This window comes from Orbicella faveolata, unplaced genomic scaffold (genome assembly GCF_042242905.1).
Source record: "Orbicella faveolata isolate gen_17 unplaced genomic scaffold, um_ofav_v1 contig_12, whole genome shotgun sequence".
Lineage (NCBI taxonomy): Eukaryota > Metazoa > Cnidaria > Anthozoa > Scleractinia > Merulinidae > Orbicella > Orbicella faveolata.
The window spans coordinates 4,989,771-5,017,128 of record NW_028301539.1 but is presented as its reverse complement, the minus strand read 5'-3'; the positions used below and the strand labels follow the sequence as shown (position 1 = coordinate 5,017,128).

Here is a 27,358-nt window from a genome sequence, read left to right as displayed (position 1 = left end):
TACGAGGGTAGTCTTGACCTAGCGCAGCACAGTAACAGAGAAACGCGCGAGTACACGCGTGCACACGCACATTGGTGGCATAACAGTGTTAGCTGTCAGCGGTTACATGGTAAAAAATCTAAAAGCGTGGTTACCAAGTTTGTCCTCTCCGACTTCTGCTCGCACCTGATGTGTTGATGTTTCAGTGCTGTAAAAACATCGAAAGAATCCAGACGTCAACGAGTCAAGAGTCTGCAATGAAGTAACAACTTTTCAGGGGTGCAAGTAGTTATGCTTGGCCCTTATTGAACGGAATCGCGGCCTGTTATGCGCCGTTGTAGGTCGTACATTTTACCTGTACGTGTCGCTCACGAAGTCAAGTGTAATGGGGAACCAGCTCTCAGGAATTGCTCCTTCGCAGATCTTGAGCGTTGAGCATTACTTCAGCGATCTACCAGACATCGAATTCGATGGAAGGTAAGATGATATTCACTAGCAATAAGTGAAATGATTGAAGCTTTATTTATTGGTTTTACGCGAAATCCCAGGCTTCTACGCTGGTAAATCATGGCAGTTACGCGTACCTGCCTCCTTGCATACACAAGCTTACATGCACAGCTGATCTTTCTAGAGGCGAGATTACAAACACAACTGGATTAAAACGCGCTGTTCTTAGTTTACCTCGCTGTAGCTGACAATTTCCATATCGTTGTTTGGCGTAAATCACCGACCCCACGCGCGGTGTAGAGAGACCCTGAGAGACCAAAAGTCGAAAATGAAACCTATGATTACTCCAGTTACAATTACTCAGGCCCTAAAATATTATAAAGCAAGATTAATTTTATTGTTTGCTCGTTTCCTGTACTAGTTTGGGAAGCACAAGGTTTTTCAAAGTTGCTCGGGCAAAGCACAGGTGAGTGGGCAGTGAAGGAAATCTAAGTATTTTATTAAATAAACATATATATTAAATATTCTCCAACTTCCACAGATTTCAGAAGATGGTACCTTAAATTTGTTACTTCATTTTCCCAAGTTACATACATATATATATATATATATTTTTTTTTTTTTTTTTTTACTCAAGTTCTGAAACGTGATTAAAAAACGTCTTCAGCTGTTGCGGTCGAGTTTAATTCGTCCGTGACCATAAGTAGTGTGATTGATTTTGTGCTAACAAATTGTGACATGTTAAATCAAAACAAGATGATTCTTTTCAAAATTATGCTCGTGGAAAAACTAGTGACTTTCAGTGACATTTCTTCCCAAAATGGGACTTAAAAACAGTGAAGATTCATGGTATTTTGATGTGCATGAATTTGTTTACATTGACAAAAATACTTAACATTCAAATAGTTTTTAACATATTTTGAGCTTTTCATTGTTCTAAGTTAGTAATTCAATTATCTTAATTGGATTTACACAATGAAATTGATTTGAGGTTATTTTTGAGTTTGGACAACCTACATTGCATTGTCTGCATTGTAAAATTAATATTCCCTCAGTTTTTGTTCTTTGTAATATCACATTTATCAACTTTTTACCTGTGTAAATATGAATGTGATTGAAAATTTAGAGAGTGTCAAAGTAACATGACTATTATAGATTCAATAATCTAAGAATGTTTTCTCTCTAAAATGAAAGTCAGTGGATCTGCTAGTCAACAAATTGTATGAATCAAACCATATTGAATCTAGTTTACCATAAAATATCTCTTTCTGCAGTTTTGTACAATTATAATGAAGAGAAATATGAAAAAAATAATAATTATTTTTAAAATTCAGTGATACATTATGGTCCAGTGGTGGGCAAGTAGTCAGACAAATTTGTTTGTGCTTTTTCAGTCTTCAAGTTGACATTTTTCAAGTTAGACCATATTCTTTCATTTGCTTCTCAGCAAGAATTTTCAGTTAAAATGCAATATGTAAGCTTCTAGTGCCATTGCAATTGACACTCTTTTTATTGTCAACAGATATGTCTTTAAAACTACATAATTATTGAAAGAAAAACATTTTTTTTAATTATTTGATATGTGCTGGTGCAATAGGCAGTTAGCATTTGATTCCAATAATTAATTATTGAAGACAAGGTGTCAGACTTTTAGATTGAGTTATTTTGTGGTTATTACTTGCACCAGTTTTACATTCCCACCTCTTGAATTATTGATTGTTACTTCCTTTATTGTTTTTAGCTGGAAATTGTTGAAATTGAGTCACATAATAATTATTACTGTTATATGAGATCTTTGTGAACATTTAGGCAGTAAGCTTCAGTAGAAAAACATGAATTTTATCAGGTGCATTTGGCATAATTTCCAGTTTTACTGCAATCAAAACTTGTTAGCCATTGAGAGGATCCATAGTCTGTTAAAAATTTTTCATTACTTCACAAAGTGTTTTTTTTAATTATTTATACAGTTCCATAACATATTTGGAAGATACAAACTCTGATCTAACAAGTCTTTATTGAATGTCTTGACTGATACCAAATAACTGCTTGAGAAATTTTGATTAAAATGTATAAAATACCTCCGGTAATAATAGTCTGTTCTTCATGTTACCAAAGAAGGAGTAAAGTTTTGTAATTTTGTTTTATAAAATAGCTGAAATCCTTTCAGGTATCTTTCTGGCAGAAAAGCTATTCTTTATCAGAGTGTATAAAGTATATTCAAATGTAATTAATTGTGTGTATATGTACATGTGCTATATACCGACTACTGTTTATTATGTCAGATTAGTTTTGATTTCCTTTTTCAATAAAAAGCCCCTTGCTCCCATCAAAAAATATGAAACGATTAAAGAATTGTCTGACATTGCTATAGATTAAATTCTTCCTTGAAAGACTTTTTTCTCCATGTCATCTCCATGTGCATGTATGCATATGTACCGCATCTAGTCATTGAACAGAAACTGAAGAGTCTTGTTAATGTTACGTGATACATATAGTTATGTGAAGCAAAGACAATGCAGCAATTGCTTGTGGGAAGCTCCTCCATGAGCTTTGTTCACCCCTCTTGCTTTGAATATGCACAGCTTCCAGTTTCCTTCATCACCCTATAGCCTAGTCTGGAACTAGTTCTCAGGCTAGGTAAATTTGACTTGTGGGAATACCGGTAGTCTTGTGTGATCGTCCAGGTGACGGCAGTTTTGAAAGGAACTGTTGTTGATGACTGACGTTTCGACAACCTAGGCTGAAGTCATCTTCAGGGTGAAGCGAATAGTGTTTGTCAGTTGATGGTGTTACATCTACATCTACATCTATATCTGTATATATGTAATCTGCAAAGGCATTTGCCCATCACTGCAGATGTAAAGGAGAGGAAAAAATAGGAAATAAATGTAACTAAAGCACCATTGAGACAAAAAGAGACAGGACTGGCCCTAAACGCCTCAACACTCGGTTGGTCTATCACTTCAGGAGGAAGTGAGTTCCACTCGGGTGTGTTATTGGCTGAAAGACTTGTGTAAGTTTGTCAGCAGTCACTGGTCAGTTCTACTGACAAGTTGCACTATTCACTTGACTCTGAAGATGACTTCCTCTGAGGTTGTTGAAATGTCAGTCACCAACAACAGTTCTTTTCAGAACTACCCTCACCCAGACAATTACACAAGATGAACTACTGAGACTCCTGGGTTCAAACCATTCACTATACATGTGACTCATGATTTTCTTATTAAACTAGGGAAGGATTATGTGTGGTGAAAGTGTTTGCCATCCAAGACCCGTCACTTCCATTAAAGACATACCAGGACCAGCTGACAGACATCAAGAACAGACTTGTCACAGCTCCAAATGTTCTTCCATTTCATCATTCCATCCTAACAGACAAAGCTAGTCTGCTAATCCGGCAGTTTATAAAGGATAACCTGTACGACAGGATAAGGTCAGAATATATATACAGTCGAAGCTCCTGTAAGCAACCACCCAAAGTGTCAAGCTTGGGTGCCCGCTTACGGGAGGTGGTCGCTTATGAGAGCTTAAACCATATTGGGTCAAAATTTTGCCTCATTAGCATATGGTAATTTTAAGCCATTTTAAGGTTGTTTCTTTTAAGACTGATAGCATATTGTCTATGTATATATTTTCTTTCAATTTTTAAATGTTTCATTCATGTCAAAAGTCAATTTCCAGAAAAAATTCGGTACTTCTCATTGAGAAATTTCCGTCTCTTTCACTACCCAGAAATGTGATAATGTTACAACACCTTATTATTCAATGTTTGCTCTATTATCTGCCAAGTGGTCGTTTACGGGAGGTTAAAAACAAAAGAAAATTTCAAACTTTTAGCTCTAAAAGTGGTCACAGTCGCTTACAAGAGATGGTCACTTACAAGGGGTTCCAAACGCAGTGATTTGACTTGGAAACCTTTGGTACTTTGGAAAACTGGTCACCGAGGAGTGGTGGTCGCTTACAAGAGGTGGTCGCAACCGGAGGTTCCACTGTATTTAACTAATTTAAGATCTGTACTCCCCCTGTTATATAATATCAGTGTTTTGTAGTTTCACTGCAAATAGAACTTAAGGTTGTTGTTTGTAAATTATTACAGAAAGGTAACAGAGCTTGTAGTGAATCTTATGGTAAATACATGCAAAAACAAATAACCACTATCTGGAAACCATGAATCTAACCTTAAGCTAACCTTGTTTTTGGTGTTCTAGCATTTGGGAGTTGTAGGTTTTAGTACATGCCAGTTGATTCTCACAGCTGCAGCAAAATAGTTAGTGTGTTCCATACTATAAGTTTTAAAGTCTGGTCCCAGTTGCTCAAAGAGTGGATAACACCATTCACCAGATAAATCACTGTAAAGGGAGGAAAGTGTAGTTCATTTTGCCAACATGGTGGATAGCATTATCCACCCTTTGAATAACTTTGTTCCTTGTGGGGTTCAAAATACTGATTGCGTGTAAAATTGTTCATTTATAGCACTCGGCCATTTCTTGATGTCGTTGAAAAGAAATGGATTGTCTTCCAGTTGTTAAGTGCCCTGGATCAGTGTCATTCTGTCAAGGTATGCCTGGCCCATTGAATATATAGATCATCCGTCAACCACCTCTAGCGTTAAATAGGCTGTTTATGCAGCTTACAAATTATCTATTATCATCTTGCTTTTTTTGCAAATGTATTTCAGGTTTGCCATGGAGACATAAAAACTGAGAATGTGATGGTAACCGGTTGGAACTGGGTCATGTTAACTGACATAGCGAGTTTTAAGCCGGCCTTCCTTCCAGAGGATAACCCTGCAGACTTCAATTTTTTCTTTGATACATCTCGTCGTCGCAGCTGTTACATTGCGCCTGAGAGGTTTTTGGATTCAAGACAGGCAGATCAGTTACTGGCAAGAAGTTCCGTAACAGCTGGCAATGGTGACAGCCAATCAAACAATGCAAGTGACCCCAGTCTCCCAGACATGGACCTTGTTAGACATCAGCAGGGGACACTGACCCCAGAAATGGACATATTCTCAGCTGGGTAATAATATTATAAATAGCATAGCAAGCAATTTTTCTTGGACAGTTCTGTCTAAGGGGGAAAGGTGCAATGAGGTTAACCCTATGTGAAGCACCTACATGTACCCATGGATGAGGTAAGGCTCGACCACAACACCGACAACTCCATGGCCTGCTCTTTGCAATAAGTGTGTGGGTTCTTAAACACACCCTGCTAACCATGTAACACGGAAGATGCAGGAGAAGGGGCCTACAGTTTACAGTTTGTATCTGAGAAGACTTAGGTCTAATCATTTGCAGATGTGAAATTTTACAAACTTAAGGTACCACATTCTCCTCGATCATTTTAAGACCCTAAGTGTCGGTCTGGTCTGGGGCTTGAACCCTCAAACTCCCAAACAGCAGTCTGGCACTCCAGTAAGGAAGATGTATCATATAAGGAAAGTTTATTTCTGCCTTTTAAATAAAAGATTAAGTCCAAACTTTGGCCAAATGAAGTGGTGGTGTGCATACATGTATCACCAGAACTTGTCCCTTTAGCTTGGGGGAAAGTGTAGTCAATGATTATTTCAACTGGGAACAAAGCTGACTTGTCTAATTTTCTTTTCAGATGTGTTATAGCTGAACTGTTCAATGAGGGCAACAGGTTATTTGATCTCTCAGAGCTGCTGTCTTATCGCAATGGAGATTATGACCCTACAGTGACACTATCAAATATTGAAGATGCTAATATTAGGGTACGAGCTGATGTTCTCAACAATTTTTTCACATTTGAAAAGCATCGAATGCCTTTATAAATTTTCTGCCATGTAGCTTTTTCAAGCTGAATTTGCTTTCCCCAACTGTTCTTTTTTTTAGGAACTTGTGGGACAAATGATAAGCAAGGACTCAAAGAGCAGGTTATCTGCTGCAGAGTTTATGAAGAAATACAGAGGTGAGCAAAATATTGAGAACAGTCTTTACATGACAAAAACATTGATGTCCATATTTTTATGAGCAAGTCTCTTCGTATCAGCTGTAAATCTAACTAATATCAATCTGGTTGTCTGTTTTCAGGAGTGATATTTCCAGAGCAGTTTTATACCTTTCTCAAAAACTACATGAGCAAGTTCGCCATGTTGCCTGTGCTTACTGCAGATGAGAAGATTAGCAGGTATTAGTTTTTTGTATCAAGGGTAAAGGTTATTTTGTTGTATAGCACTTTACATGTACATCTGCCAGAGATATGACTCCAATTCAGTGGTGTATAATGTAGGTCGCTTTGATGCAAATGCAGTTTAATTTACACTTTTTACCTTCTTTATGAAAAATTGATGTTGCTGATACATGTAACCTTCCCTTACATTTGCAGGATAAAGCGTGACATTGAACAGATCCTTAAGGAACTGCTTTTGACAAACAGTACAGATGATGAAACTACTCCTGATAAAGATGGTAACATTATTTTTATTTTATATTTTTATGAATTCCTAATAGATGACTTTTCACTGACTTTTCCGGGCATCTCAAAAGCTTTCCTGAAATGTCAGCCATCTCCCACCCTCAACATTACCCCCAGGGGTAAAGCTGAGAGTGGGAGATGACTGAAAACTTACAGTTCAACAGGTGCCAGGACATTAATTCTTAGTTGAGAGTAGGAATTGTAGTTGAGAGTAGGAATCTAGGAATTGTAATCTAAACATTTTAATCGTAATTTTAAATTTTTGGCAAAGTTAAATTTAAATACATGACCCCACAAGCTTTTAGCTTTAATTATTATCGTGTTTAAATAAAGTTTATCTATCTATCTATCTATCTATCTATCTATCTATCTATCTATCTATCTATCTATCTATCTATCTGTCTGTCTGTCTGTCTGTCTGTCTGTCTGTCTGTCTATCTATCTATCTATGTTAAAGATGTTAACATTCTCTTTTCTGTTTCCAGGCTGTCTGGTGATCATTGTTTCTCTTTTAACTTCTTGCATCAGAAGCTGCAAGGTAAAGTAATCTTCTTTTGTTGTTGCTACTTTTTTTTTTGTAGCTTTTCATTTCCACAACATTTAAAACGAATTGATAAAGATGCAGCTGCTGTGATTAGAGCTATTTCGCTTTGTTTACGATTTCACTTGCACACTGCATGTAGCTATGTCAAAAGAGCCTTTGCTTCACAAACCGCTCTCAACTGTTAGCAATGTTCAATTTTCTCTTTCTGCCTTCACAGTACTGTGTGTCCAAACTGACTGTCTTGGAATTGCTTCTAAAGATCGCTCACCATGTGGGTGATGACATCATTCTCGAGCGCCTTCTTCCCTACATACTTTATCTAGTCAACGATCCTTTACCACAAGTCAGAGCACAGGCCTTGAAGATCTTAAGTCAATGCCTGCATCTTGTGCACAGTATGCCTCGCAGTGATGCAAACATTTTTCCAGAGTACGTTTTGCCGAGCCTGTCATGGCTCACACAGGACCAGGAAGTCATTGTGAGAATAGCTTATGCCGAGAACATTGCTTCCCTGGCAGAGACGGCATTGAAATTTTTGGAAATGGCACAGTTAGATTTTGCCAATCAAGAAAGCAATGAGGATGACGATGCTCCTATACAATACCAGGTGAACACTTGTTTTTCTTTCAAAACTTTCAGCTCCAAGCTCAAAATGCTATTTCTCCATAAGTTTTAACAATTATTTAGGACTATATCTGATTCACTAAAATATTCTCCATACTGTAGCTGATTTACATGTGTAATGTTTCTTCAGTCGCCTCACGTGTCTGCTTGCAATGCATAGATGGTTTTCTCTGTCACGCAACGAAAAAATAAATCGAAAACTATTCAGTGGATAAAGTCAAGAAATTTTAATATTATAGGAGACAGGTAAAGAAGACACTTCTCCAAGTTTTGGGTCTCTGCGTTTTCCCAAACTTCAGATATTCGTCGAAATGTTTTGCGCAAATTTACAGAGCCCAGTATGGAGCCGCCATGTTGGTGGAGCTCTGTGCTCCACCAACATGGCGGCCGGAAAATAGTGCAAACATCTGGAACTTACTTTGGCTATCGAGGCGACTGATTATCTGAACTGAACCAGCAAACATTTACACAAGCACTTTTCCTAACACTTTAACTCCTAAAAAGGCTAAAAATCACTAGATAAGTGTATATTTTTCCACAAACGCGATCGGAGCGGTATGTCACGCACCGCCGTAACTCTGAACTTCAGTTTCCAAACCAAGCACGCTATTGAGCTGAAAAGTTGTTAACAGATATAAGTTTAGATCCCCTCACGCCTTATAAGGATAAAAATTTTCGTAGCTCTTTAGTTTCTGATTTTTGGAATTTGATGGCGTCACGTGAAAACGATCTATTGATGTTGTGCGAAGAAATAAGGTGACACTCATCTATGTTACAGCTCATGTACAATGTACATTCCTCATTGGTCGTTTTAAAACCTGTGGAACACATGTCACTTATTCTGGAGTTACTGGCACTTACACTACAAGGCATTCAATTCCATGTAGTGTGATGATGTCTGGTAGTGTCGAGATGTACCTTGATTGAACAGGTTCATATCGACATCCCTTCTCTGAGAGTCGATTGAGTTGGCAGTTTTTGTCCATGAAACTATCAAGTAACGTGTCTTTTCATTCTGCCATGCTTGTGCAACGATATTTAGTGTACTTTTGAGAATTCTCAGTAGTGTTTGATTGGTGTATAGGAATTGGCGCTGGTTCACCGAAGTGTGTTTATATTTTGTTGCTGTGTTTAATTTTTTGTCGTTTTTCTTCAGGGAAGTTATGATACTGAGCTACAGGCACTGCACGAACTAATCCAAAGAAAAGTTGTCACACTCCTCAGCGATCCTGAGAACATTGTTAAACAAACATTGCTCGAAAACGGCATCACACAGCTGTGCGTGTTCTTTGGTCGCCAGAAAGCAAATGATGTTCTGTTGTCGCACATGATCACGTTCTTAAATGACAAGCAAGACTGGCAATTAAGAGGAGCATTTTTTGACAGTATTGTGGGTGTCGCTGCGTATGTCGGATGGCAGAGTCTTGTCATGCTAAGACCACTCCTGGAGCAGGTATGGAGTTGATGACTGGCTACTTATTGACTTTTCTAAGGAGGTTATACGGGAACATAATTGGCTAAATTAATTGCATAACTGTGTAAGTGAGAATTCATGTTTCATGCCTTATGACATGAAACAAAAAAGTGTCTTTCAATATCTTGACCGGTACTTTAAAAAGGAAATATTGGGAACATTGAACCCATTATATGGTTCCTCTACCCCAGTGAAAACGCGTTGTTCCGCTCAGTTGACACTGCTTGTTAGGCACATGTACATAAAAGAAGCTAAATTTGCACATCCTTACATGTATAATATATATAGTTGACGAGTTTTACTTCCTAACATAGTTCCTAAGGAATAGTTGTACACAGATATTTTACATGTATGTGGCCTTTCGTGATGCAGATTTTTCTGGTTACATCACGTCGCGCCAAAGTGTTATAATTTTGATTTGTGAAGTTAGCTTTTTGACTCATGTTTGGTTCTTGTTTTATTCGTTGCAGGGTTTGAGTGACACTGAAGAGTTTGTTGTGTGCAAAGCTCTGAATGCACTGACTTGTCTGGCAGAACTGGGACTGCTCCAAAAACCAACACTGCAAGAGTTGGTGTCTGAGATTGTTCCCTTCCTTTGCCATCCTGTGAGTCAGTACGATATGCACTGCTCATCGTCATTACATAATTAAGTTGTTAGCCTTGTTAGGGACTTCTGGAACTTCCTGTGTTATTGTGGTATCTGTATGAAGTGGGTTAATTCAAGAGCAAATTTACGAACTCGGGACCAAAAACCGTGTTAAGAAACGGTTCGTCAAGCAGGGCTTGACTTCACAACTAAAAGGTTGATTAGAAAAAAAAATTACATGTATAAGATAAAAAAAGCAATTTATTGCAGTATGGAGAAACGACATCGAGGTAAGTGTTACGTATTACCGACAACTTACCGACGCGTTCCGACATCTTACCGACACATCGCCGACTGTCGGCCATCTGTCGGCCGACAGTTGGTCTAAGCTTCGGCCGTCTGTCGGACAACAGTCGGCCGACAGTCGAACGACAGACGGCCACCAAACGGCCAACAGACGACCGACAGACGGCCAACAGTCGGCTGACAGACGGGCGACAGATTTTTTCAGAAGCTGTTCTTCACAATTACCGTTGTAAGTATGTCTCGAGAATCAAGGGAAGCGTGAAAAGTCTTAATCTTAACAGATTAGAAACAAATAGCAAAGCAACCCATATTTCTACATACACGTAGGCGCTGTACTAAATAGGTTCACACAAGTTTCCAACTACTTTTGGCTTGAAACTGCGTTAACTATTCCAAATTGTGGGTTAAAGATAAAGTTTACATTTTGTATTTCTTCCTACAGAACATGTGGGTTCGTTATGGAGCTGTTGGCTTTGTGGCTGCCGTAGCTCGCACTCTCAACATAGCTGATGTTCACTGCAATCTGCTGCCTCTCCTGCGGCCATTTCTTAAGCAGCCAGTGGTGCAAGTAGACCAAGAGGTACCGAAACTAACTTTGAGGTTTTAAGAGGCTGTCCGCGTAAGAACGGATTCGACAAATTTCGGACCTTCACCGATTGGCCTCATTTTTCAGTGAAAGTCAACCTTTATAATTACACAATATACAAATGTCCGACTTTTTTTCAGACAGTTTTCAAGGTGACCTCAAAACTGGCTAATTTGCCTTGGGAGACTCTGAAATTTTGGTGTAAATGTTACATATATGTAGCACAACCTAAGAGGTATTGTTTGATAGCTTTTTCGAGAAATTGGAATTTACCCCTTGACTCAGAGATTCCCATCTCTTTCACCGAGCAGAAAGAGAAGGAATCTCCGTCTTGCAGATTTTTTTATTTGAAGGTAAAAATTCTCTCAGTTTACAGTGAAATCACTTTTAATATGTGAATATGCTGTGTTTGTTGTTAGGTGATTTTGGTGAGCCTTCTAAAGGAACCCATCAACAGAGGAGTTTATGATTTTATTATCAGGTCACCACAAGTTGTCAGTCTGTTTGAAAGGTATTACCCAGTAAATAATATTTACGTTAATATTTTATTTAGAATGAGCACAAAGTATTTTTAATTTTTGTTATTCTGATTGCTGACGATGATAAAACAATTAGAACTGAAAATCGAGTGTAACTCGCAACAGTTGGAACCATCACAAAGCTCTGGCTAAATATTCTACACAAAAGGTGAATTTTAGCATTGACCTCTTATTCCAGCAAACCTTCAGAAGATATACGCTTCATTGGTTCTCGCGAGACGCGACTCTCTTTTCTCGCGAGACGAGATTCTCGTCTCGAGAGAAACGAGACGAGAAGTGGTAACTTACCTCTGAGTGGTATTGTAGTATGGCCTTTCTTAACGGTAGAAGACCAAATATCAGTTACAATATAACGAAGGTGTGACGTGTCACTTCAAATTCTTTTGATTTATTAAACTTGTTAAGAGAACAGTCTGCATACTTCGATACTAAAACACAAGTTTGTCATAGGTTTCTGAATTCTCTGCCAGTTTTATTTGCCTTTCATATCCCCTATGGAAGTACCTCGATAAAACTGATTTGTTTTATTTATCGTTAGTTTGTTTCTCATAGTTTGCAGGACAGGCAGTTGCTTCGGAGTCTCTGCCGTGCAGGTCAGCGACCAAATTACCCCGAGACAGTTGAGGCCCTAGTACCAGTCTTCCGCAAACTGCACTCGCAAGGCATCACCGAGGAGGACGAAGACAAGTTAATCTTCCTCAGGGAAGTGATTCTCAAGTTACACAGGGCCAAAACCAGGTATAACATACTTAAACCCCTTGCTTAAAATACTATACGTTCTCCTGTTACAGCCAAACAGTTGTCTGTGTTAATCTAGAGAATTCTCATTGCCTGTCTCCCAGTGATCCATCTACCTGCGCGTCCCGCGTCTCAGACTCCTAATTTTCCTAAAAGACGCACAAATTTAGTCCCAGTAGCGACCCATTGGACGCAAAAAAATTACCCTCTCTCTATTACGATCATGACTTGATGACATTTCTTCTCTATTTATGAAAAATTTCAAAATACGTATCAAAGTAAGCAGCGCGTGATCGTAAAGCGAACGCTATTACGTTCTGGTCATTGCAGGTTCAATTTTCATGATCAGCGGTATTTTACAGAAGTGTATGGTTTTCGATTCCATACACGTGCTTTCTGTCTCTTCCTGCTTGCTTTCGTAAGGCGGCCATTGTTATTCCAATTATATGCGACGGAAGAAAAAACTTAAGCCCCTTTAAGGGCAAACACAGCTCTCATTTGCAAAACAGCCTGAAGCAAGTAAACATCAAGAACAAGAAGCAGCAACTGCAATAGAGAAGGATGATGCAAAAGCGAATGAAGATAATGAAGAATCAGCACAAGCAAACTCTGCGAAATCTAAGGAACGAAGATTTTTTTGAGCCGCGGCTCAAAACATATTCGTGGCTGGTCTACGAGAAAAATGAAAATTATATGTATTGTAAAAGTCTGCTCGGAGGCTAGAATCGAACGGAATGAGTAAAGAAGCTTTCAAACACCACCCTAAATTGGCATGCTGGTCTTCTCGAACACAAGATGGCCCTCCAAGGTAAAAAAAAAAAAGTAACTAACAAAATACAAAGCTCATTTAATTGAATGTGTCATTCATAGGTACAACTCATATAATGATGAGTGTGGGTCTCACACTCCTGTGTGTGGGACTCACAGGTTTTTGGCTGTGTGAGTCCCCGGACTCACTGCTGCATTTTTCTAGATGGATCACTGGACTTTCCGCATAACTCTCGCTTCTGGAGCATGACGCGATTCCACTGGTAGTAATGCTTCTACTCCCCCCAGGATGGGTGAGTCCATCACAGGTACCCCCCCCCCCAGCCCTTTCTCGCACTCCCTCAGCATTTTGTAAGCCCCCCTCTAAAGTGGCCTTCACACGGCAAACTTAACTTGGCAAACTCGTGTTGGCAAACTTCAAAAAGTTGGCAAACTCGTACCTTCACACGTCAAAGTCCCGTCAAATCACAACACGCGATAATTTGCAACATGGCCGACTTAGTGCAGTGGCACTCACGTAGAACAGTGAAACAGAAGAAGAGAAGAGAAGAAACGGGAAGCGGTGGAGAAATAGTTAAGCAATAGACCACAAGTTTTTAGAATTCGTAAATCACTCGCCTGCGGCTCGTGAGTTACGAATTCCTCTCGTGTTCTTCCAACATCCCGCGCGGTTTATCGGTCTATAAACCATAAAAACTTGTGGTCTATTGCTTGTATATAATAATTCAGAAGACACGCGAAATTTCCATGAGTTTACTGGCACAATAAACCATAGCTGATTGACCAATCAGAGCGCGCGCATTCATTTAATTATTATATAACAAGGTTTGGACGAAACCCAGTTTGTTCGCTAGCTCCTCCATTTTCTTTTTGTTTGTTTTTAGTATCTTTGTAGTCTACAGATGAAACGTCCAACACAGCCGGACAGGTGTCAACCTCTTCGATAAATTTAAAAGTGGCCTCATGTTCATCTGAAATTGCGTCCGCCATTTTGTGAAGTGTCACACAAATAAATCACGTGAATAGAGCCCGTGTTTTGATTGGGTGACAGTCAACAACACATGTTTGCCAATCGTTCACACGTCAGATATGAGTTTACCAACACTGAAAAGTTGATGAAAAAGTTGGCGAGAATAGAGACAAGTTCTATTTGTCGCCAACAGTTTGCCAACGTGTTTGCCGACTGTTTTTGTGCCGTTCACACACCAACTTGAGTTTGCCAACACGAGTTTGCCAACTTTAGTTTGCCGTGTGAAGGCCGCTTAACAGTTTACCGATATTCTTTTGTTTTTTATCCCGGGTGGAGAGAGGCTCTGTAAGAATAAAGTTTCTTTCCCAAAAACGCGACGCAACTATCCGGGCCTGCACAACAACCCAGGCCACACCGAGTCCAGCGCGCTGATCATTTGGCCACCAAATGAATTCGATGTCGCTATTTTTTCCCCACAGCGCCATGGAACAACCTGAGAATAACGACGAGGTGATAAAAGGAGACATTAACATCAAGAACCTGCATGTGGGAAAGGCCGTGACCAGGCGACATGCAGAATTAGTAAAATCTACTGAAGGGAAAAATGATAATAATGCAACAGCCAAAAAGGGAGGCTCGAAAAATAAGAAAGCTTCCATGGTCGAGCCACCATCAATGGTAAGATTAGATAGCGTCTTGTTAATTTTTAATTTTTGAAAAACAATATTACTATAATATATCTTTTTGTTGCTTATTTTCTCGTGACTTATTGTTCGCGATTTTTGTGATTTAAAAAAAAAAAATAGCAAATTTAAACCCCATGAAGAAACATTACGACGAAATTTTACGACACGAAATTTATTCTCCGATCATGAAACCTCAAATAAAACTGTTACTTCGCATGTTTTTAAGTTTCCATGCTGATGACCTCTTTCTGAATGATACGGCAAAGAAAATATATGTCGTAGTTTTTGACCTTTGTAGCGTCGCGTTGTGCTCTGTCACAAACGAAATTTCCGATTCTGAAACTGTTTTGTTTTGTTGAGGGGTGTCAGCATTTGAAAAGAGTTTCGCAAGATGTTGACGCAAAAAACGAGTATCGAGAAAGAACTATTAGCGTTGCTTGACGAGCTGCAAAAGAGACCACATGTTAAGATTGGATTCGAAGAAAAACAAAACTGTTTCCCAAGGAACCAGTAGTAGTGTGATTGTGACTCTTGTATAGCCAAGATTGAAGTGTATAGTCATTAAAGTATGCTGTAAGAGTTTTCAAAGGTCGTTCCTTAGTGTTTTTTTTGTTTTGTTTTGTTGTTTTTTTTCTTTCAAATCTTTTTCGGCCACCAGTTAGGATATTTCGTCCATGGAAAAGCACTAGCTAAATCGCGTTTTTCCTAGCGACTTTACTTTTTCCAACATCAGCACAAACAAAAGGCTGTTCCCGCCTCACAGACTCGGAACGCGGATAACACGCCACCTGGTATCACGATGTCATCACGTGCTTTTGCTTCACATAAGCACGTGAAAGTGAAGGCTCACTCGTGAGCTTTGTCATCTTCACTAACCACACCGGATGGGTGTGAGGTATACGTTTTATCTCGTCCGAGATAACCCCTACGCAAACCAGACGTTCTTTAGGCGCATCACGCAACCTTAGTGGTGGGAAAGATTTCGTGACGAACCGAGTAGATATTAGGGAGTTTACGAAACCACGACGGCGACGCCGAGGACAACGTCGATTAAAAAATGGATTTATATTTTACCTACGAATCTCGCGATACTCTAAAGTCAGTTACTTTGTTTCTCACTGTCAAAACTATCGCAAAACTAAATCCGAAACACAGCGATAAATTTGAAATGAAAATTTAAAGTGTTAGCCGTCGTGGTTCAAGTTCTCCAGACAACGCAAAATTTGGTCATTTCCCGTTGTCTTGCAAACGACGGCAAAGAAATAAGCGAAGAATTATAACGCACGTGCACAGCCATTGTTCGGGGTCGGGTTGTTCAAAGCTCGATTAAGCTAACCCAGGATTAGCGAGAATTTTGATTTCATTTTTCTACAGTTTCGGTGACGTTTTTGTTTGTATTGTTTGTCCTTCAGTTTTGAGCTTCAGTGATCTCAAACTACACAAAACATAAGCAGCGAAAAACATTTCTGTAGAAGAAAAATTGTTACTTCGGTTAACTTTTAATCCTGGGTTAATGTTAACCGGCTTTCGAACAAGCCGGCCCTGCTCATTAATTCTTTTGTTCAGTGACGTTGCCGTTGCTGTTGCGGTCGTGGTTTCGTAAATTCCCTTTTCACACACCTGTCACGCGTGACGCGTGACGAGCCAAACGAATGCCTGCGAAGGCCTCGTTCGAGGAGGAGTGGGACGCAAGTTTTGTAATTGTCGCTTGTTGGCCAACATTTTGATTTAATCATTGTTGCGTGACTTTCAGTCAACTAATAACAGCGCGTGTTAGATTGACTAAACCCCTGCTTTATTACAATATATTGATATTGTAAGGTAAGGAGGTATTAGCTGTTCTTCTCTCTTGATAGAATCCTGAATGGCATCACATGTTTGGCGGAGCTGAGAATGCTGCTGTCGCGCTGGTCATGGCCAGGAGAGACTCAATGCCTGCTACTGCCCACCGACCAAAATCACCACTGGGAAAAACGTTCTCCCTTCCTGTTGGAGTTGTAAGTGTTTGTTTAGTGACTTTATAGCTGGAACTTCTGGAAGAGATTGAACGTTATTATTTTTTACCTTACAATTTGGGTTGAAAATCCAAGGGTGCAGCCTTCCGACCTTAGAGTTTTACATAGCGTTGAAAATCCTTCTTAAAGTTTGTGTCTCGCGGGAGCTCGAGAAAGGTGGGTTGCGCTTTTCAATTGCAGGGGGATGGGGGGTGGGGTTTGAAGTTTGCCGACAGTCTGTCTGTATATTGCTAATCCGTATAGTCGTCTGTCAGTATTCTGTCGGTAGTATTTTATTAGGGTCTCCTTGTGAAATCGAAACTAGATTGATACCGTAGGCGGGTTTGTACTGGGCCGTCAGACAGCCAAGTTCGAACACGTTTTTCACTAGTGTACTTGACGTCATGCTCAAAATCACCATAAACTCAGCTGTACATGAAACTGGGTTTCACGCGAGTTCTTGAAAAGACGATGTATAAACCCTCCGTACCTAGATTGTGATTCAATGGTTGGGCTGCTAAAAGTAATTTACACTTTTGGTAATTTGTAAAAGTTGTTCTCACTCTCCTGTGTTTGTTTCTGTTGTCATTAAATACCAGCACACATCGAGAAATATTTAATATTTTACATTAGGACAACAAAAATGAACCACCACCTTTGGGCTCAACTGGGACTCAGCCTGCTACTCTGCCACGTCCAGACGCTAGTTCCCAGTCAAAGAAACAATCTGCACCAGCTCCTGTGGAATTTGTAACCCAGAATCCACTGCAAGCGCGATATGCAATGTGTAAGCTGCAACTAAAGAATTTGGTACACCACAAAAGGGAGCAAAATGCCGCGGGTTAGTGTCACTGATAGTGTCTTCGTGTATATAAATCGAAACACGGCATGCTTTTTCCTTTTGGTAAAACCTTGGAATAACGTAATGATCGACCGTTTGTTGCCCGTTTGGTGGCTTTCTGATTTCCTAGCCAATCTCGAACCAGGTTCGTCTGGGAGGTGGAGAAATCAAAGAAGTCACGTGCTGTTGAAATGCACGTGCAGCTTCTGGCGTTTTGATTTACTGGCAAGTTATATGAGCCAGCAAAATGCTTCGACCACCCTTACCCCATAGCCCTATTGCAGTGAGTACACTCGTTTGACATAATTACTGTGAAATGAAACGATAGCAGGTTTCAACTGTTTGCTTTCCTCGTGTTTTTAGACATGAAAGAGAAAACTCTTCTTGGAAGTGTGTTAGCTGAGAGAAGTAAACCAATTCAGTCTCGGTAAGATGGTAAATGAATCGCTGAGACCACTCATTCTCCTTCTTTCAACCTGTTTTGAATCTTGTCTAATTTTAAGTAAACATGCACACTACCGGAGCTTGTCTCGGTTTCCATTACATTGAGTGACCAGGAGTATATCTGCTCCCCAACCCCCCCCCCCCCCCTTCCCCACTTCCCCCCACTACTCTCCAGATTTATTGGAAACGCCGCTTTACATTATACTAAGTCAAAGTGGGTTCTGGCGTTTGAAGCGGACATTATAAAGTCACGCGTGTATGTTTTTGTCAACAGTTGGAATCCTAAAGGATTGCTGGTAGCGCATCTTCACGAACACAAAGCAGCCATTAACAGGTAACGTTTTTCAATAACATGCTGTATAGTCATATCATGGCTGGGGTAATTAATACAAATATACAAGTGAATTCAGCGTTCGCACTCCAAGAAATGTCTGATTTGTTATAGGCTAAATGAACACCGTTTTTGTATTAGATGTTCCGTTACTGTCGTTTACTTTCAGTTTTCTCACAACTCGTCCAATTTCATTTCTGATCTCCCCGTCAAGTGCAAGGAGGCAATCCATGTTGGGCCAGAAACCGTAGCCAAGTACGTACATTTGTACGATAAAAAGAAGGAGAAAGCCCTTTTCACGGGGACCGTTTCTCGTTTGCATTGCAATGTAATCTAACGTGGATGCGAGACAATTTCAGGATGAAACCTTAAAATTGCTCGAAATTGCCTCACATACATGTTGCAATATACTGTAATGAAAATTAGACAAGCTGATAGTGACAATTATGAGTGTTTTTCGTTCACAACTATACAGATTTCAGCTCATGTGAGTCAAAGTCAAAAAGGTTTGGTTGGTCAGTGACAGTAATTTCAGTTTTGACGTTTTTCCTTAACTGGATAATTTACACGAACGTGCTCCAAACATAGTTGCACACACTGGTAGTCAACGTTATAATTCCCAATTCGCCCTGAAATTTTACTGTAAATAAATAAATTACTGTATTTAGAAAGAAGTCACATCAGCCTTACCTGGTTTTCGTACGGTTTCTCTATCCTGGTCGAATAAGAATTTGGAGTGCCATAATAATTATATAAAATCAAAAGCGATAAACAACTAGCAAAGAGCATTTTATCATCACTCTCTTCTCTCCTTGTGGAGAATAGGTCCAGTTACCATAGATTTGTACGAGTTTAATTCTACGTTTTCTCCGTAGGTTAAGTTTCGATTGTGAAGAAATATCAAACTTTCAAGACAATGCTTGACCACATTTCCAAACATGTCGAGATTCTTCAAAAATACTCCGTTACGCGTTGTATTTACAACTCTCTTGGTGTTTGGGAATGTGGCCAAACAGGGTCTTTCGTGTTTGATCTACATGTATTACTCAGCACAGTTGTATCAATTTCGTGTAATCAAGTTTTAATTTTTTTCAGGCTGCAAGTTAGCCCAGATTACTCTCACTTTGCTACTGCTTCGGATGACGGGTCCGTTAAGCTATGGGATCTACAGAAACTTGATGGTAGAAGCCTGATTAACAAGTCTAGACAAACATACAGCAGACCAGGTAATGCGTCCGTAGTCTTGCAACTCTCTGTGTGAACTTGTGCTTGTTCAGAGAGAGACAAAAATATCTTGCGCCTTGCTCAGAAAAAACAAGAAACATTCTGAGGTAACCAGGAACACCTCGTTGTAAAATATGAAAACGACGGACTCAGAGAACATTTACGGTGATATGAAATAAGTGGAATGGCTTTACAAGTCGATAATTTTTGTAAGCCAGTAACTGAGCCGACCCCGGCTAGATTCGCCTAATATTTGAATGGGTATCTGGGTCTCAAACTGGCCTGCTGCGGATAAAGGTAAACTGTAGTATGCGAGGTTACAGGAAAACTAGATGTGCAAAATTCCTCTTAAATCGCAGAAACCTCAATAAAATTGTTTTCAAGGTGGAAAAAAGTACCGAAGAAGTGACAAAAATCACGAACGAACAAAGACTACAGATGGTTAAAATCGGGGAAGATGGCTGTAACGAGTTCGCATACGTGGAGTATTTACCGTTCCTGGCTACAGGGCACGTGACCCTTAGTTCTGATTAAACGCCTGACTTCTGTTTATAAAGTCCGCCTGTTTATGCACCTCCACGTGTTACAGAATTGCGACGAATTACAAACGAAGACCTACCAAGTTTAACATACAAATTCATGATAAAGAAGGAAAGCTGTACAGCCAGCAGCTAGGACTGGTTGATTGTAAGAGCTGATTAAATCGTCATATTTGTTTCGCGGGAAATCTTATTTTTGGGGATATTTGAAGAAGGCTCATAACTAACAATAACAGACATGTGTGTCGATTAGTAAATTTGGGTTATTGACCAAGCGTCAGGTCAAGATGGCTGGATATTGGCCAAATTCGTTTCTCTGTGTTTATGGATCTTGACTCCGTCTCGGTCCATAAGCAAGCGAAGAAAAGAACGGACTCGACATCCAGCGAACTTGAAGGAACAAGCTTGGTCAATAAAGGATTTATTGTATGGAAAAAGAATTTTTTGCGGGACACAGCGGGTAATCCCGAGCAGCGCCATCTTACCCGCGCGGGTAGCCAATCTCAGTGCAGGATTCGGTTCGCCATAGCCATAGCCATATAATAAAGCGCATTAATGTTTTAAGCCTGGGAGTTGTCCAAACTAAACCTGCGTGTTCTGCTGGTAGGTTGGAAGATGAAAGCATTGGTTTTCTGCCTGGGATCAAGTTCCATAGCTTGTGCATCTGACGAAGGAACCATAGATGTTTTCAGGTAACTGTTCCTAGAGTTTAAACGTGCGGAAGGTGCCTTCAAACTTCACAGCTATATCCAAACACATGCAAAATGCTTTTCCATAGTCAAGTTGTAATTAAAGGAACCCAGTCGCGGTATGTTGAGTTATTTTGGCCACGTAAAAAGACTACCTTGAAATTGAAAGAAACCCCCCAAAAATCATTTACTAAGATAGAAAAACATTAAAGAGATTACAATAAACCATAAAGGAACAAAGGTAGTTAATGATGGAGAAGATTAACACGGATTACAAACAACGAACTTGAAAAATTTACTAGGCTAAACCTTTCAAGATGTTCAAACAGTGACAAACCATGCTCTTTCTTCTCTCGGGAAATAGGATAATAAAACTCTTTGAAGTGGAAAAAATCTAATGGTTGCAGATCGTTTAGCTGGCGTAGGCCCAAACCGGTTTTAAGCCGATAGAGCTAGCTGTACTGATTGGGCGTTGTATTATTACAAGTCAAGTGTGTAACGACACTCGTACATGTGCGAATTAGCGAGTAAAGAGTAGTTTTCTTGTTTCTTTTTGTCATCCTCTAGTCCTGTTTTAACACCTCGTTGCGTCGCACAACCTCGCCCAAAAGTACAGACTATTTTGTCGTCAGTTGTTACACTAAGATTTTCCGTGAGAGCTTCCATGAAGCCTTACACCAGGTCGGACGAACTTGAACTTCGTTTAAGTATTTGGCCCTAACTCGCGCCAAAATCAACAGAATGGCTTACCTATTTCTGTCGGCTGCAGGTTTGTTCTTATTCACTCGTTGGTACAATGAAGTGATGTGTTTGGTGTTACTGTACTTGATTTTTCATAAAAAGACATTAGTAACTACGCTTTTTTTATGAAGCCCGCTTTAGGTAACTTTCTTGTGAACTCTTAAAACGCTTAAACGTTCGTGCCCTGATCTTCTTATGTTTAGATTTTTTCTGTAGTTGGATTACGATCAACTTATGCCAGAAACGCAAAAAAAAAAAAAAAAAAAAAAAAAAACTGATTAGGAGGTTACCAATTTTGAGGTTACCGTACATATTTTGGAGGTGAAGTGTTTCGAAGACGGCGTTGTTTCTAAAACCTTTGATCATGTAACGCGATATCCGCTCAATCGCTTTCTGCGAGATCTCTAAATAATGTTGGACGTTGAAAAAAGAAATATTTAGAAATATTTTCTAGCTTATATAATTCTTTCACCTGGATTTAGCTTTACAGAAGGATTGTAGGCGATGCACACTCGAATAAATTTTCTTTTTTTTTGCCATAAAATGGAGAGAATTAGTAAAGTAAGTAATCTATGAAAAAAATAGAGGGGGTCACCGACCGTTTAAAAGAGTGTTGATAAAACCGAGGGTGTTTTTCTGTACGCTTCATATCTGAAACGAAGTCGGTGACCCTCATTTATTTCTTGCATTTCTGCCACAAGTAATTCATTATCTGACCACATTGAAAGTTGGAAAAGATTTATAAATAAGAGGATTTTTCGCATGAACGCCCTTGACTAGAGTTTGATGTAACAAGTTTATCTGTATTTTCTTCCGTGAACAGAATTGAACAGAACAGTCAGCAGCCCAACTCCAGGCTTCAAATTAATCCCAAAGAAGAAGGAACGGTGGTAGAATTGACACAGTTTGAAACAGGTAAGGACAAATTGTTGCCAGTGCTAGTAAACGTTTTGAATTCTGACAACTCCAGAAACGTCGGCGCGTGGACTGAGCCCTAGCTTACGTCACTAGGACGTTTTGGGACCATTTGGCAAACTACCATGAACTCTAATTGGTCAATGGTTTCCAAAGCAACCTTCGACCAATCACAAAGCTGAAAGTTATAATAAATAATAATAATAATAATAAACAAATATTTATATAGCGCCTATCCATGCCTGCTCTAGGCGCTGTACAATTCGCCAAAATGAGCTGTACTGATCTTAATAATTAAAAATGTGCATTTAAGAAAGTAATAAAAAGTAAAAATCGCTAAGAATAAGAAGTTTTCTTAAAAAGATGAGTTGCTTTTCCCGAGAGGCCTTGCGTGACGACCCAAATACCAAGGAAACTTTGTGTAGCTTTAGCAGTTGTCAGGTTAATGATTTTGCAGTTCCTTCGTCCGACATTTTACAACCTTTTGTCTGTTGATTTTTTTCTGTAGGTTCCCAGTCCGTGTTGACCTACGCTACATCTCACGGTCTAATCTGCGGCTGGGATCTTCGATCGTCTAAACTGGCCTGGAAACTAGAAAACGATCCTGCGCATGGTAACGTCAAGTCGTGTTTATTTGAAAAGGCTTGAAGCTAATTGAATGTATGTTAGCCAACCGCTGATGGCTATTATACCCTTAAGCTATTGCAAATTACAATTTTTTGTATGATTTTCGTTGCATACGGTGACTGCACCTACAGTACGAGCGGCAGTCAAAACCGGCTGTCTATCCGAAACGGCATGATAATAGTCTTTGTCTTCCCAGCTAACAAAAATAAAGACAATGCTAAAGTTGCTTGGGCCTTTCCTAATACTCGAGTATTGGTTTGGTTTAATTTGACTACGAATAACTTATTTTGTTCAAAATAAGACAACTATTTTCCCACCTGGCGACACTCGACAAACTACGAGTGAGTGGCCGGTCGCCGGCGATTCATTTTTGGCGCCAAATTTAAAGCTTGGAGGCACAAAATGTTTCATATTTTTCACATTTTACAATCCGATATGTATTTTGGAGTTACAAATCCCTTTTCGTTGCCCGACCGCAATGCCTTTTTGTTAATATGCATTTGACGTCAGGACAATACAGTTTTTCCCGCCTTCTGAGTACTGATTGGCCAATTCAAATTTCAGGCGCGCCTGCCGTATGTCACTGCGTGATTCTCGATTTTGATAGGTTACGCCAATCATAATTTCGTGTTTGTTTGTCTGCTAGGTGTAATCACTTCCTTTGTGGTGGACCCTTGTCACAGTTGGTTGACTGTGGGGACCAGTGCCGGGATGTTGGTTTGTTGGGATCTCCGTTTTCAACTGCCGATAACAAATCTCTCCCATCCAAGAGGTAATGTGTCTGTTCTGTGATTGACTGTCAAGTGCTGGTGATGTTCACGTACAGACTTTGTTTATTGAACTGTTATGTTTAAACGCTTCCAGGCGCTCGTGTTCGTCGGCTCGCCACTCACCCGATCGAGCAGTCCTGGGTCGTGTCTGCTGTGCAGGGCAACAATGAAGTGACCGTGTGGGATCTGGAGACTGGAGCGAGGAGACAGGCTCTGTGGGCAAGCCATACCCCACCCCTGTCACAAACACAGGTTTGACACTAAAAGCTCAAGCTTTAGCACTACGTAGGATCTTTCACAGATCCTACATATACCAGCAGCATTTTTGTTTGCGGTTCCTTGCCACATGTGCAGCTACTGAAAAACATTTGAGCATAAAGAACATTTCGCACAGTTTGCTTCCCTATTTTTAGTAATTTTTGTCCAACGTCAACAAAAAAAATTAACTGGAAATGTTTTTGGATAGAGATTTCCTTCATGTTTTTAAATCGTAAGTGCACGGTTTTCTTAACGTAATGAATAGCTTAGGACTTCATAGTCTTTCTCTGACATTTTGTTCGCCTCATTTCCAGGTCTCCCCTAATGCAGTGCACGCGTTGTGCACCAGCAGACAGGACACCAGTCCCTTCATCCTGACTGCGGGCTCAGATCGCCGGATTCGCTTGTGGGACCTGGCCTACCCTGAGCATTCACAAATGGTGGCGGGAGCGGCGACAGACAATCTGAACAATGTTGTTCTACAGTACAAGTATGAAACTATCTTGAACTCTTGAATTATGTCCTCTAGACGTCCAGATGCAAAGCTCACGCAAAAGCAAGTTTACTTGCTTGCAACAATCAAGTCTGTGCATTCAAATGAAAGCTACTGAGCTGTACTTTCGCGTGGTACTGTTTATTATGCTGTACAAGGTGGTTCTAGCATTTTTGGTTGTGGAATAAAACCCCTAGTGTGTGACCATTCAAATGAGAGCTATTGGGTAGTACTTTCATGTTGTACTCTTTATTATGCTGTACAAGGTGGTTCTAACTTTATGCCTGTGGATAAAACGTTAGTGTGTGGCCTTTCAAATGAAAGCTATTGAGCAGTACTTTCATTTGGTACTTTGGTACTTGTTATGCTGTGAGAGGTGTGCAAGTTTTATTTTTTTTAGCAAAAAAAAAGTTTCTAAGTGCATGAAAGCCTATTTGTAACCTCTGGAATTAAAATTATTGCACGGTTTTTTTCACGTGGTACTTTTCATTATGTTGTAACAAGGTGGTTCTAACATTTATGACGTGTACATAAGTATTATCTATTTTTTTTCTTTCTCCCAAAATAATAAAATTGTAGCTTGTTATGGTTTCCACATTATGAGCAAAAGAGAATTTCATTCACTTTTGTCGTCATGTATGCATACGCCAACTGTCTTCCTATTTACTTCTGCAGATCGCGTCTCATTGATGGTACCGATGTGCTCCAGGAAGTTTACTGCAAATCACGTCAGGGTGGCATACATGAAGACCTGCCGCGGCGAGGACCTGATAACCCTCCCGTGGGACATCATGAATGCATTAATGACATTGCTGTCACTAAATTACCACAAAACTATGTTTTGTCTGCCGGGCGAGACGGTGTGCTCAAGATATGGAAGTAGATCCAGCCTTCATGACGGGACTTCCCGCGGGCGTTGAAACTGTCGTATATAAAGTGCGCCCGATGATGTTAGAATGGAGAATTATTAGGAGTTAAATAGATTTTAGAGAGCTTAAGCAAACTACGACGGCAATGGCAACGATGACGCCATCAAACAAAATGTTTAATGAACAGAACAATGGCTGTGCACGTGCGTTGTAAATCTTTGTACATTTCTTTGCCGTCCTCTGCAAAACAACATCGTGAAATGACTAAGTTCTGCGTATTTTGGAGAATGCGAACGAAGGCGGCTAATTTTTCGTATTTTCATGTGGAATTGAAGGCTGGCGTTACATATTTATGTAGCTCGAGCAAGTTGTGAGACCAAGGTACACTGAACAGATCAAGACAATTGCGAAATTCGAAGGTAAAATGTAAATTCACTTTTTTACTAGGCGTTGTCCCGGGGGTCGCCGTCGTCATTGCTCAAGCTCTCTTTTATCAAGAAAAATACTCCTTAACTGGGCAAGAACGAATTGGTGTAGTCGATCAACTTTCTCTATAGAAAGAAAGCTTGGACAGCTCTACATGGCCTTGTGCGAGAGGTGCACATTCTGGATGGAGATGAAATTAATTGTCAAATATTGTAGAGATGTCTATACGTGTCCGTTTCAGTCTAACGAGCAGTTTGTAAACAGGAAATTGACTATGTAATAGAGAAAATATAAATTGTATTCTTTAAATTGAAAGTTACCTGGTTCCTCTGGGTTTACAAGGATAATAGTATTTTATATTTTCATTACGTTAAATTTTGGAATCTACAATTTATGATCTGGCCCACCGTAATGTTACGTTGTTTTCTGTTCTTTCGGCTGGCTAGCTGTTCGTAGGATTACCATGCGTTAAATGGCCTTAAATATGCCATTTTCCGAGTTGCCTAGGCCTTTTGCCTCTGTCAAAGCGAGTCTTCGTACGAAATCATTCATATGAAAATGTGTTCCGCCTACAAGTTCATTTTCGTGCAAAACTCATTTTCGTATGAAAGGTTTTGCACCAGGACTCGTTTTGAAACAGAGGCACAAGGAAACCCGGAAAAGGCCCATTAGCTATTGTTGTTCCGGGCGTGCACGAAGAACGGTGAATGAAAAACATGCGAGGGGTCTGGGGGCCACTAAATTTGTTCGTTGTTTGTTGGTTTTTGTTTGTTTTGTCACAACAACGCCTGGTGCCAAAAAGCGCGATTTTCGGCGATATTTGGAAAGCAGAAAACAAAAATCACTCTTCTTCTCGAAGAAGTATCCCGTTAAATCAAGTTTAATAGCTTGCGGTTAAAGAGAAAACGAGACATGTATGTCAGGGTGTGTGGTGTAACCGTTACATAATGTACAGACAGGTGATGCAAGAATTTTATCAAAGTTGATCTATTTTCGGCCACAGTGTACTTCGACCCCGTTAAGTCAGTAGCTTTTCACGACCATACTAATCCGCTCAGAGAATGCGACAGAGCCAAAAGATTCCACGCCAACTGTTTTCACAGCGCATCTTCATCCAGGAAAACAAAGCGCGCGGATTAATTTTCCGTGCTTTTTCGCTTTCTTCGTAGACTGGCGCTCTCTTGTGACAAATTACATGGGTTTCCTGTGGCGTGTGAGGGCTTTTGCTGTCTAGTGGTCCATAATCTTTCTCTTCACGCCCAAACAAAGTTTCACGTGATCAAATAGCGTTGACAGTTTGCCTGCTATAAGTTGAAAGTTTACCTCAAAAAAAGCTTTGAAAGAAATTTCAACAGTTCATTTCATTTAATGTGCATTGACACTTATTGATAAATTTCTTCGTGCGTTCTGGATGACCCGTAAATCCACGCGCTTGACCCAAACGACATTGTTTTTTTTTTGTGTGTGTGTGTGACTAATAAAATGGAATCGCTTACTGTTGATTTACTATTT

General features: G+C 39.9%; 1 protein-coding gene across 1 annotated transcript; it reads left to right on the top strand.

Moving 5' to 3' along the window:
• Nucleotides 1-134: 134 nt before the first annotated feature.
• Nucleotides 135-26,258, top strand: LOC110063733 (phosphoinositide 3-kinase regulatory subunit 4-like). Its single transcript, XM_089282181.1, has 29 exons — nucleotides 135-456; nucleotides 848-892; nucleotides 3,659-3,859; nucleotides 4,900-4,984; nucleotides 5,105-5,445; nucleotides 6,034-6,160; nucleotides 6,282-6,357; nucleotides 6,480-6,576; nucleotides 6,775-6,857; nucleotides 7,350-7,402; nucleotides 7,626-8,015; nucleotides 9,189-9,485; nucleotides 9,977-10,111; nucleotides 10,841-10,978; nucleotides 11,404-11,495; nucleotides 12,076-12,261; nucleotides 14,479-14,677; nucleotides 16,542-16,682; nucleotides 17,313-17,520; nucleotides 17,884-17,947; nucleotides 18,239-18,298; nucleotides 19,391-19,521; nucleotides 20,666-20,750; nucleotides 22,312-22,403; nucleotides 22,912-23,016; nucleotides 23,677-23,802; nucleotides 23,895-24,052; nucleotides 24,373-24,548; nucleotides 25,227-26,258. The coding sequence occupies exons 1-29, from the start codon at nucleotides 365-367 to the stop codon at nucleotides 25,432-25,434; spliced, it is 4,191 nt and encodes a 1,396-aa protein (XP_089138307.1). The 5' UTR covers nucleotides 135-364; the 3' UTR covers nucleotides 25,435-26,258.
• The last annotated feature ends 1,100 nt before the right edge of the window (nucleotides 26,259-27,358 follow it).

Excerpts from the sequence above, each read along its gene's own strand:
- LOC110063733 (XM_089282181.1), top strand. The coding sequence starts at position 365 with ATGGGGAACCAGCTCTCAGGAATTGCTCCTTCGCAGATCTTGAGCGTT. Across the intron at positions 6,858-7,349 it reads AACTACTCCTGATAAAGATG|GCTGTCTGGTGATCATTGTT; the intron begins GTAACATTATTT and ends TTCTGTTTCCAG. Across the intron at positions 12,262-14,478 it reads TTACACAGGGCCAAAACCAG|CGCCATGGAACAACCTGAGA; the intron begins GTATAACATACT and ends TTTTCCCCACAG.